Below are 12063 nucleotides of genomic sequence, written 5' to 3'. Positions count from 1 at the left end.
AAAGCTGAGTGATTATTAGGTCTAATTTTTTTTGAGGAAGCATTTTTGTGATGCAAATGTATTCCACTTTTGAACGCATGTTGTTTCGAGAAGGCAAACTTTACTTAAATGTCCCCAGCAACTAATTGGAAGTACGTCCTTATCACCGAATTCTGACCAGAACTGGGCTCATGGGACCAAGTGGGGGGTAAGTCATGTTTTATGCACTACACTGCTGATGGGGGTGTCGTACAACTTCATGTAAAAAATCGAATTATCGCTTTATGTGTACAATATATAAATTGGCGTGGCTAATTGGGTAGCTTGCGATGCTAGCGCAGCGGTCTGATATGTCCCTACAGTGATCCCATAGCTGGGGCAATGTGATGTAAGCAAAGAATATGCGTAAATGTTACTATTTGGGGTGTTATTTCATTCATTCATTCATTCAAAAAGCGGTGCTATTTCATGTCTACGGGATTATAATAATAAAAACCCTTATTTAGAAAGTCAAACAGGCTTCCTATGCTCTAAACACGAAAATATTCCGTTTATCAATATGGAGTCCTGCTTGTCGCTGTCGAGTCGAACCAAATGACAGTCGATTTTGCTCTTTTTTCAATGACTACTCTCTTCTGTTAAGCATACTGTAGTACAGTACACATGCTGTGTGTGTGATCCAAGCTGATTGCGGTTTCACGTGTGTGTGTGGTGACTGGAAGGAATTAACGGGCACTGTGCAGTGACGTCACGCGTTGACACACTGCCTGGGGGCATCATGCGTCACGCAGCAGGAAGTGAGTGGGTGAGGTTAATTTGGTCACGGCCAGTGATGAGCACTCAACTACATCGCTGTGGCTAAGAGGTATATTGGTTGCATTGCATGTGATAGTTGGAAGGATCACCGTGAATCTCTTATACGGTCAAACATGGATTATTTTGAAAGGTTTGTGAATTTAGGTTGGATTCTAGTAAATTATAGCCGAGTTTAGGTTGGGTTCTGGTCAATTCACAGGAAGCAATGTGTCATCTGAGGAATCTGCTCAGACAGGTCTGTCACTGTTGGCCAGCTTAGCACATCCTGAGCAGGAAACACGTGGCTTAGTGTCGTCTGAGGAAATGGCAGGCATGGAAGATCAGACATGACCTGACCTTTGAGCAAGAGGCTAGGTACTAAATAAAGCTTGGGAGGGAGTCAGCTGCCGCAATGCTGGTGGGAGGCTTTGTCGCTCCTGTTTTGAGTTATGGCTCAATATTCAAGGATAACCAGACACAAATGCAATTTAAATGATTTATTAAGAAATATTACAAATGTGAATTTGAAACCGAACACCCCTTTCAGAAATAAAATTGACAAAAAAAAAAAGATTTTCAGTAAACTGCATCTACGTACATGAGTTAAATCACATTAGTAATGTTTGGTTAGCAGAAGCTTGGCTGTGCGTGTCTTTTGTGCGCAATAAAACTGAACTAAAACTGGCACTGGTTAGATTTATTGACTTTAGCTGTCTGCTACTAATTTTTGAGAACGCTGCAGTGTATAAAAATATAAAAAGGCCATTATTCAAGATTCAAAACACAATCCAGCTGCTTGAAAATGCCACACGCGCACACACACACACACACACACACACACAAACACACTTTATTCCTTTACAGGTGTTATGAACTTGCAGTGAATAAGGCTTCAAATAATCAACCTTTAGTATGTGAGCAAAATGACATCCACAACAGATCCATTCTCCTCACCACTTCTTCTAAGTGACCGGTAGTAGATCGCTTCATCTGAAAACCTTCCAAAGTGACAAAACCTTCCACTCTGAAGAGAAAAAGAAAAGCACTAAGTGTGTGGTAAATGTTGGCATATGACAGGAATGAGTAACAATATATACAGCACGTAGAACAATGTACGCATTATGAAAAGGCTTCATTCATGTTGCTTTGGGCAACAAGCCGCCACCCCCACTAAATATAAGCTAGTCTTCATTGAAGACCCCTCGTCCTACAACCCCCCTCCCACCCCGCCCAACCACACTCTCGCGCACACACACACACAGACACGTTCACACACACATCACGAAACATTGATTACGTCACTAAGCCTGTTAGTTTGGAAAAAGAGTGAAGCGCTGTGGAACTTCCTAACCCTTCACTCAGATAGGGGGGTGAGGGGCTTGGTGCAGTCGGTCCACTCATCTGTCTCGGGGTTGTACACCTCCATCGTGTTCAGGAACTCGTTTCCGTCAAAGCCGCCCACGGCATAGATGGTCTCGCCCAGCATGGCCACGCCCGCGTTGCTGCGAGACGTGGTCATGCTTCCCAGCATCCGCCACTCGTTGCGAGCCGGGTCGTACGCCTCGACGCAGCGCAGCGCGTGGGTGCCGTCGAAGCCGCCAACCACAAATAGTTTGCCTGGACAGTCGGAACAACAGAGTCAACATTTCGTCTTGTTAAGTTGTCCTGGCCCGCCTTTATTATCGGCTTACCAGCAGAGACAGCCACGCCGGCCCCGCGACGAGCAACGTTCATCGGTGCTATCAGGCTCCAGGTGTTGTTCTCAGGGTTATAACGTTCCACGGTGTTCAAGCAGTTCCATGACTCCGCCCCTCCGATCACATACATACAGCCATCCAACTCACACACTGCAGCCTGGTGCCGCCCTGAAAATAAACATTTTTTCCATATATAAAAAAAAAAAAAACATTTTGAAACTATTTTATCTTATGTGTTGAAGGGAAACTGTGATCACGTACTGATGTTGAGGGGGGCACAGTTGGACCAGGTTTTGCTCACTGGGTCAAAAGCATCGCAGTTCTTCAGTCCTTTCTGCCCACAGGGGTCTGATCCTCCCACAACGTAGAGCTTGTTGTTTAAGGAGCAGACTCCTTCAATGAGAGGACAAAGTTAGCCAGGAGTTGGTGATCTCGTCTTCACAGTAAAAGCATACCAGCCAGGCCCACCTGCATTGCAGCGGTTTGTCCTGAGCTCTGGCACCTGAGCCCACTCATTGGCATGCGGATCGTACATCTCCCCACAGCTCAGCTCGTCAGAATGTCCATTAGAGCCGCCAATCACATAGAGATGGCCCTGCGGGGTGGAGTAGTCACTAAGTAACATCTTATATTTGGGAATGTGTGACGTGAACACAACATGCCATCGTATTGGATAAATACCATGAGCACAGCCATCTGGAAACGAGCCCTTGGAGTTCGCATGGGAGCGATGAAGGTCCAGCGGTCCTCCTTGGGGTCATAACACTCCACAGTCCTCAAACATTCCTCTCTGTTGTAGCCGCCTGCAGAAAATTAGAAAATGGAAAATAACTTTCCAAGTCAACTTTCCTCCTACTTGGTTTGACTGCTACTCTATTTGTCTAATCAGTCAAACCGTTTTGTTGTCAGACAGTATCACATGTAACTAGTCTGTTTGACCGATATTTGCAAATTCAGTGCCCAAACATGCCAACTGTCCAGTAATTTTTATTTTATTTTTTAACTTTTAATTGCAACTGCTAAATAATCTGCAGTGGGGCCAAATGAGTTACGAGTACCGGCAACTTGTTCAAGAATGTGAGAAGCTATTTCCATCAAAGTACATTTTTTGGTCAGGTAATGCATTTGACACTCGTCCCACACTGTAGTATGAGGGAACACAGCAGGAAAAAATATTAAGCAGAAAATTATTATAATTTTTTTTTAGAATAAGTTTAGCTTCAAAGCCCTGGCAGATGACTTCCACAAGACTAAAGTTAGTGTGAATGCGTTCATCACAGAGTACGTGGACTGCCAGAGAGAAGTTACTGGTCCATTGCTTGTAATTTGTCTTTAGATGTAAGCAGTTTCTTGAACTGTGAGCTAAAATTTGGGTTACAAGGTGCTGGCAGGCATAGCAGAGGACAGCTACTTGGGGGCTTGTGTCAATCGGGCCATGACTGAAGACGAGAATGGCTGTGAAAAGCATTGCAGCGTACTATTTAGTCACCCAAAAAAGGCTTTCAGCACATGAAAAGCCATGTACATTATAGCCATCTGATTTATCTTTTCAGAGAGTGCACTGCACAAATGCACATTAGCACGCAATAAGGTCTTCAGATCTTATCTGTATGCATTGCCATGCGGTATCAGCATTCGGGACCAAATGTGAGTGAAAAGAAAAGTGGAAAAATACAGTTTAGCAGTCTGTGCACTACGAGACCAAATTAGATGTTTCATTCAAGGGCCTTCCAACCAAGTGGGACGAGTCACCGCTCGCATTAAACGTGCAAAAAGCTGGGGGCTTTCTAGCTCTATAGTTTTTGAATAAATTGGCCTGTATTTCCAATGGGAAAATTTTCATCTGACATTTTGTAACAAATTAATAAAAACCCAGGTACCGCAGTGTGTCTCATACACTGTACATAAATGGAGGTGAAGCATAGATCAATACCAACCTGCTGCAATGAGCCTCGAGTTGAGGGCTGCGGTGCCAAGGCCGGAGCGAGCATAATGCATGGGTGACAACGGGTGCTCCTCCAACTCCTCAGGCTGAGCCTCAAAGCTGAGGCTCTTTAGCAGGCAGGGCGTGGCAGAGGGAGAGGTCTGAGGGCTGCTGCGGCCGTGCAAGAAGATCACACACAACACACCATCCAGCACAGCCAGACATAGGTAGGTGTTGTCTAGAAAAAGACCACCATTGTTAACAGGGGACATGGTTTGCTTTCGTATTTGTGGAGGAATGGTTTAAAGATGGCTTACTTGTAGTCTTCTCGGATGCAATGTACTTCCACTCTCTCCTGGTGGTCTGTTTGGGAGCATTTGCTGCTTGGTTGGAGGGTGAAAGGCTTCCCGAGGAACTGCAGCTCATCTGTCTCTGGGTACTCTCTCGTACTGGCTTCTTCTGCAAGAGCACAGCGCAGCTACAGAAGCCAAGCTCGCTCCACACACATGCACACACACACACACACACACCACAGGCCCAATGATGGCCAGCTCCAGCTACCCACACCAGTGCCTACTCCTCATCATCAAAACTAACACCCAACAACATCTGACACCAACAACGCCGCCCCTGCTGTCAAAATCCAGTCATCATCCACTACACAAATCACAACTCCAAGCGCTGGCATATCTGAGGCCATTACTTCAAAAATGTACGTATGCTGGCACATAACTTTGTACGTAGTGGCTAAATAGGAACAGCCACAGGCTGTTGGTAGTTTTTGCATGGCCAAGCATAAGCTAAACACTGCAGCCAACATGTGGTATTAACGACTCCATTGCAGTGAAGCTGGGCACACGCTTGTTGAGTACCTGCACAAACTGAAGGTGGTCCTCCTCGCCACCAAACACCTCAGTGTGCCCCTCAATCACCAGCCCTCCATCCACCAGCTTATGGTCAGGTGAGTAGTACAGCATTTGCACCTGAAAGACAAACAGGAACAACACACCCATGTGGCTGTCTCCATGGCAACAAACATGAAACCCCAGCATGAAGGGGATTAGAAGAGGGCAGTGCTGTGAAGAGGAGGAAAGAGACGGACAGAGTCCTTCAACTTCAGTTGCTCGGATGAAGAGTTCCCTTAATAGACTGCAGCCGAGGCACAGAGCGGATTCAACGTTTGAGCCCAAGAAGGTGCCTGGCAAGGGATCGCCCTAAATTGCATCTAAAAACAAAGAGGGATCGGGTGAAGAATGACAGTCCATTCAGTAAGATCTTCAGTAAAGCATCAAGAGGGGCTACACGAGCCCTCTCGCTTGGTCTGCTGCTTGGAAACCGGTCCTCCAGCTGAATGAGCTGCGCATTGTGATAGCAGCCACTGTCGGCAGTCAAATACAGATGACATAACAGGGAGTACACTGCAGCTGTATTACTCCCCAAAAGAAGTGCACCTCTTCATTTCAAGTCAAGACTTGAAAATTCTCCATGTGTCTCCAATAGTTAACCCACTCAAGGGTACATGAAGCAAGTGCAATCCAAGTTTTTTTTTTTTTTTTAAAAGGAAAAAAGGGAAAGATTTTAAAAAATATATCTTTAAAAATATGGTAATGCCTTGTAGCCAAATGCCTTTTCTGGTGCCGAATTCGAGTGGTTCTCCAACCTACGTTTTCAGCTTGTATTTTAAAAAGAGGCATTGGAGGCGTCGTTGAAAGAAATCGGCTTTCCTTCTATGGTGAAAGATGTGAAGCATGTGTGCAATAGGCATGGACAGATGGGAGCACAGTGTTGCTTGGCTGCAAAGAGAGGCTGCTGAGAGGCAGTAGTGCGCCTCTCTTTTCTCTGACTCATTACCCTGGTGGCTCAGTCCCGGCTCCTCAGTCTGGTCCCTTGCTGCTGCAAATAAACCTACAGGAGAGATAAATCAATGGGGAGGAGTGCCTGTTAGTTCTGGAGCAACAACTCGCACCTGTTCAGATAGTCAAGTGGCAGTGAAACAGATGAATAAAGGGCCAAACCTTCAAGAACCTTTTCTCTGTGTTTCACAGGAGAAGAGCACTGTAATACTTAGATGGGGTTGGAAGAAAAATCAACTACAACCCAAAAGGAGAAGAATGGAAACAAAACAAAACAAAAGAGCAAACAGGGGCTCTTTTGGGCTCACCTCTAATTTGTGGCATGGTTCAGGAATACAGTTTCTTACTGCAAAAACCTCAACAAATCAGAGGGAAAAGAACAATCCTGACATAGCAGCATGACAACAGCATGCTATTTCTATCAGCCCCCTTAATGACTTCTTAATGTCAAAAACAGGAGGAGTCAGAAGGAGGGGGGAAGGATGAAGATCTGTCAGAGGTAAAACTGCACACACTGTGCTACTGACCTCCTCCATGAGTTGATCCAGTTGCTCTCCATTCTCCCAAATGCTACGCTGCACCCAGTTTAGCACCTTGGAGTAAAGCTTGCCATTGCTGGGCAGGGTCAGGTTGTCTTCTAGCATTACTTCTAACTGTGAACAGAGTGAAAGTGGAGTTTAGTTCGCATGCATGTGGGAAAACAACTCTGTACGCTACACAAATTTCAATACATCCGTATTGGCTCAATAGCTTTCAAATGAGTCTCATAGCATACAATTCCTCTTTGGCAGCACAGACAACTATTTGGCCGCAACAACATTCTGGAACACTGCAACTTGCCACTAACAATGCCATCGCCGTATTTTAAAATGTAATAAAGATGACTAACATCGCAGTGCTAATCTTGTTCAAGTCTGAACAGTAAAAACACCAAGATTGTCCAGTGTCAGCCACGTTACAACTGCTGGATCGTTGCAGCACTAATATGGTGATACAAGTGGACGAGAATAAATCAGTCAGAAATAGTTGCGTCTGAGCAGTTGGAGCAGAGTTGCACGTTCCTAAGATATGCTTCTTAACCACATGCCTTACAATGACTGCATACCCCCCCACACCCCACTGCGCCAACACTTCAATGACTTTAAGAACTTAAAGCATGCATGAACACAATATTTCACCTTGAGACGGGGAAGTTTGAGGAAGTCCTCTTGTTCGGACACCTCCAGTAAGTGATCTTGAATGTAGGCATCCACTTTGGCCAAAACTCTAGCATCTGCCATTGAGCTGGCAAAGTTGCGAAAAGAAATGGCGTTCTGGGAATCCATCTTAGACAGCAGGTAGTCACCACAAATCTGAGGGTGTGGAGATGTGATGTAACTCTTGTTATCTTCACAATAAAAGCATGAGTTCTGGAGTTTAGTAGTGCCAAGGGAAATAGAATATGAAATCAAACCTGCTTGACTCGCTCCATCTTGAACCTTTTGGCAGCAGAGTACACATCCTTGACCAGCCCCTTGTCTGCCTTCAGTCTGGGTTACACACGGAAACAAGTTGAAGCCGAAGCTCAAGATTCTCCTTTTATTATCAGTTTAAACTAAAAATGAAAAAGGCAATAACAGATACTAACTGGGCAGTGTAGGCATAGGTGAGCAAGATCTCCACAGCTTCTGGGTCCAAGTCCTCAAAGGTGACATGAGACACTCCATGGGGTTCAATGTCACTGTTGAAGACCTCAAACAGGTATGGACTGCAGCAAGCCAACACAGCACGATGGGCCATCAACTCGTGACCACAAACCTAGGGAGGCAAAAAGGGATGCCCATCATAAATAAAAAACATAAAACTATCATAAACATAACCCTAACTGCACTAGAGGAACTCAGTATTTTCTATTCTCATAAGTCTAAACTAGGTTTCCAACAAATACATAAAACAAGTGGATTGTGTTTAAACTGAAAATTTCATCCTCAAGCTCGTCGTTTCAGCCCCCCTCCATCTGCAACCTCTTCACTACAAAGCTCTTACGTTACAGTGACTCAGCAGAGTCTCAGCTCATGGTGTTCGAGTGGTGTGAGTTTGCATTTAGATCATACCTGCAGTCTAACATCGCAGAACTGACCACTCTTTCTCAGAGCGTTCATTTTGGCCACAGTGGAATCCAGGAAACTCTCATCCTCAAAGATCAGATAACCATTCGGAATCATTTTGGCTGAATTTGGGTGGTATGCCTGATGAAAAGATCGGGGCAAACATTAACATGATGCTCCTTTATCATGGAAAACTAAAGATGGCACACATGTCTTACCTAATAAGAGAGTAGCTCAAATCCGGGGAAGTGCCACGGCAAAATGTAGAACAGGAACTGCAAATAAGGCAACAGGCAAAGTAGACAAGAGATTCCAGGGAAACTCCGGTCTTCTTCACCCGAGGAGTGGGATGGGGAAATTTGTCAGAAGAAATGCCAGTCGACAACACAGGCGGCAGCAGACGGGAGGGGGGAGGGCTTCCACCCCAGCAAACTATCAGGCTTGAAGCGACTGTAATCAAGTCCTCGGGATCCCGTTGGCTATAGAGTTGTTCTTATTCTGTGTTGGTCATACATTGTAACCTGTAGAAGAAAGGAGAGAGTAAAATAATCAAACTCCAGCATGATACAATGCTCCTTGAAAAATGATGGAAACAACACTGAACAAATTAAACTGCTCTCCCTTTCCTTTCATCAAACATGTGGCAGGACTGCGTCTCCAAAATGTTTACACATTCAAAAAATAAAACCAGTTCACCAGTCGCTTCATCTGACGGCATCGGTCCTTCTAATTTTAAGAGCGAAATGGGAATCCTGCATTTCCAAAAGGCATAAAGAACCCAAAGCAGTCAACATGAATGATTCTTTTTTCCCCACACCTGCTGATTAGTCAAGCGAGTGCTTTTAAATAGGTCCTATAGCATCAGCTCCGTCCCATCTCACTCACAAGCCACTCCACCTTAACTTTAAGACGAGCCCCCTTTGCTGGCTCCACCTTATAGGAACACTTTCTGAAGCACTGGCCTATAAAAAGGACAGCACAACATGTGCCAGTGCCACTGTATGATCACAAAAAGTTCACTACTTTTAGAGTGAAATAGCCAATAGTCTCAGATCTCAGTAACTACATGGCTTCAGGCAAAAAATATAAATAAAAGGGAGAAATTGTACAAGGACGTGATAACAGTCAAGGGAAGAGGAAACATACCAGGAAATTGCCTTGGGGGGTGGCAAACTGGCTAACAGCGATGAATAAAAATAACAAGTGTCAACATTTTTACAGGGCCAAAGCAATCATGGCACACTGCATATACTGTGGACTCTTTGTAATCCACTAAAACCACATGTACAGCGGCGCTGGCACTGGAAGTTATAATTCTCCCAGTCTGTGCGTGGCGAGTGGAAACAGTGACCCACTTCTAACTGCTTATGCAACTACTTTCAGAAGACTTGTGAAGGCTTTTAGCTGCAATCTCTCGCTTGGCTGAGTCCGCTGTAGCCGTCTGCCGACTTGCTCCACAAGCAAGCGACACCCACACCAAAACCATAAACAATTTGTACCGCATTGTTGTGAGTAAAATCAACAACCTTGTGTAAAATTATAATCTTGTGCAATGTTTGGAAAGTACCAAACAGTGACAGTGAATGAAAAAAAAATACAAAAAAAAATTATTGTGCAGGCAGTTTTTCTTACATTAAAATTGACTTAGAGACTTAACCACAAAATGGTCATTTCCAAAGCAAAAACTGGGGAATAAATAGAGCAAAGAAACTAAGGGGGCTAGGTTGGGGGGGGCACGGACCATAACTGTTTCCATGTGATTAGTTAAGCCCATGTCTCTTTATAGCGCCCTCATGTGGCGAGACTAGTTACTGCAAGATGTCGCCTCCTTTTAATGGAAATGTACTGCACCAATTAAACCGACGTAGAAAATGTAATGGAAATGTAAAGGAAGGGGTGTACTGCATGTACAATAAAGTAATACTGAATAAATATTCAGAATAGAAAAAATATGATTATATATTATTTAATTTAGCTTGATTGGAAGTGTATTCACATAATGTACTCATCTACAGTAGTCAAATCCTATTATAGGAAAATATAGCAATATGGTAATGACCTACATTGATTGTTACCTCTACGGTAAATGATTACTAGCATAGCAGGAAAAAAAATTCGATTTAACGATAGTATTTCGTCAAATAGGCAACAATAACCTGTCGACAGTACAGCGGTATCAATATTTTAACACTTAATGACACATTTTTAATAGAATTTAGTGCAATATGACAAAATGTCATTTCTATATGATAAAATAGAAAATGACATTCAGTGCTGTCACACAAGGATGGCTAAACAACGCATTAGCCACAATGTCCTTAACGGTCCTTTGCTAAAGGAATGTACCGGGGCCTTGGCGGTGTGCCACCCACATACTGTACATCCCACCAGTGGAGCGCGACCTACAAGAGCACCATTAAAAACCCTGACCGTTGAAACATTCCTCCTTGCTAATACGCGGGAAGGCGTTCGAAACGGAGATGGAGGTGCTCATTTAGCAGCCAATGTTAGCCTTCCGGCTACAACGGCAGCCACGAGACTCGCACGCTGGCCCACTGAATCCAGACTCGATGCGGACAATGACAAATGATGACACTGTGGCCATTGTCGGTAACCAGAACATTCCCCACTGGTGGGTCGGCTGGCGAGGAAGGACAAAAAGAATGTTCTCAATGTACGACATTGTCAGCGACGGATGGAAAGGGGGAGGGAAAAAAAAAAGCCGGGCCATTTCCCGCAGTTTCCACCTGGTCTTGTGGGTGAAGACAGCCATTTCCATCCACCAGGTATGCCACATTAACGTCCATTTTCAACATTTAACGACACATTTAACAGCGTATATCGACACATTATCTTACCTGAAGGGTTTGACGGCAGACGATATTAGACATATTTAGTAAGAATTCAGAGTTGGTCGTTTGTGGCTGGAGAAATGGCAGCGTTTTCTGGCTAGTTTGCTGGGTGTCTTCTTCTTCTTCCTCCGTCTCGTAGCAGCGGACAGTCCGGTCTCTGCTTGCACACACGTACAGCTTTGTGACTGCGAGGCGCGCTCCCGACTAAAGCCGCGCGCTAGCCACGCCACCCGTGACGTCACTAAGGGGGACGTGTCTGTTCGGCGAGTCCTCTACTTTTGATGTGATGAAATTTACACCGCCTGACGAATTACACGTAGCCTATTAGTTACAAACACGTGTTCCTGACGCAATAGATAACTTTCATACGTTGTATGCTTGTAAGTAATTACATTTGCCATGATGTTTTACGTCCCACCCATCAAATTTCATATAAATATATATATACATGACTGTCAATAAATACATGTCTGGAACTGTGTTTTTCAACCTTTTTTGAGCCAAGGCATGTTTTTTTTTTACATTGGAAAACATCACTAAGTCTATAGGAGGAACGAGCTAGGTGTTGCCACACGGACCGATATTACATTGCTCTGCCAGTCTTTACACCAGGGATACTCGACAGTAGCCATGTTTACACGAGGAGTTTTTCTCTTTCCGAATGACTTTTTCCGGAAACAATGGTATACATGGAAAGGAATATTCCAATCTCTTGTCTACATGCGTCGCTATAGTCAACCAGAATAGTCAATGGGGCATGCCCAGTAAAACGTAAACATCAACATCATGTGAGCCTATCCCAGCTGACTTTAGCCCCAAATGCGGGGTAGGCTACACCCTGGACTGGTGTTAACCAGTCGCAGGACACACATACAC

At 44.5% G+C, this 12063-nt stretch overlaps 1 protein-coding gene across 2 annotated transcripts; it reads right to left on the bottom strand.

The window, feature by feature from the left end:
- Positions 1-1256: 1256 nt before the first annotated feature.
- Positions 1257-11390, bottom strand: ivns1abpa (influenza virus NS1A binding protein a). 2 transcript variants are annotated; one of them, XM_058073188.1, is made up of 15 exons: positions 11194-11389; positions 8554-8856; positions 8342-8476; positions 7876-8045; positions 7702-7777; positions 7427-7600; positions 6776-6901; positions 5268-5378; positions 4713-4854; positions 4409-4633; positions 3153-3274; positions 2940-3066; positions 2733-2864; positions 2466-2639; positions 1257-2391 (listed from the first exon to the last, which is right to left on the bottom strand). In XM_058073188.1, the coding sequence occupies exons 3-15, from the start codon at positions 8450-8452 to the stop codon at positions 2129-2131; spliced, it is 1953 nt and encodes a 650-aa protein (XP_057929171.1). In that variant the 5' UTR covers positions 8453-8476; positions 8554-8856; positions 11194-11389; the 3' UTR covers positions 1257-2128. The 2 variants fall into 2 exon arrangements, with proteins under 2 accessions (XP_057929171.1, XP_057929172.1); XM_058073189.1 differs by lacking the exon at positions 5268-5378 and having other exon boundaries at positions 11194-11390.
- Between the last annotated feature and the right edge of the window lie 673 nt (positions 11391-12063).

Source organism: Doryrhamphus excisus, chromosome 5, assembly GCF_030265055.1.
Source record: "Doryrhamphus excisus isolate RoL2022-K1 chromosome 5, RoL_Dexc_1.0, whole genome shotgun sequence".
Taxonomy (NCBI): Eukaryota; Metazoa; Chordata; class Actinopteri; order Syngnathiformes; family Syngnathidae; genus Doryrhamphus; species Doryrhamphus excisus.
This window is presented reverse-complemented; position numbering and strand designations above follow the sequence as displayed.

Coding starts and splice junctions, on each gene's coding strand:
- ivns1abpa (XM_058073188.1), bottom strand. CDS start 8,452: ATGATTCCGAATGGTTATCTGATCTTTGAGGATGAGAGTTTCCTGGAT. Junction 6,902..7,426: donor TCAAACTTCCCCGTCTCAAG/GTGAAATATTGT, acceptor CTCTGTTCACAG/TTAGAAGTAATGCTAGAAGA. Junction 4,634..4,712: donor TGCATCCGAGAAGACTACAA/GTAAGCCATCTT, acceptor GTCTTTTTCTAG/ACAACACCTACCTATGTCTG.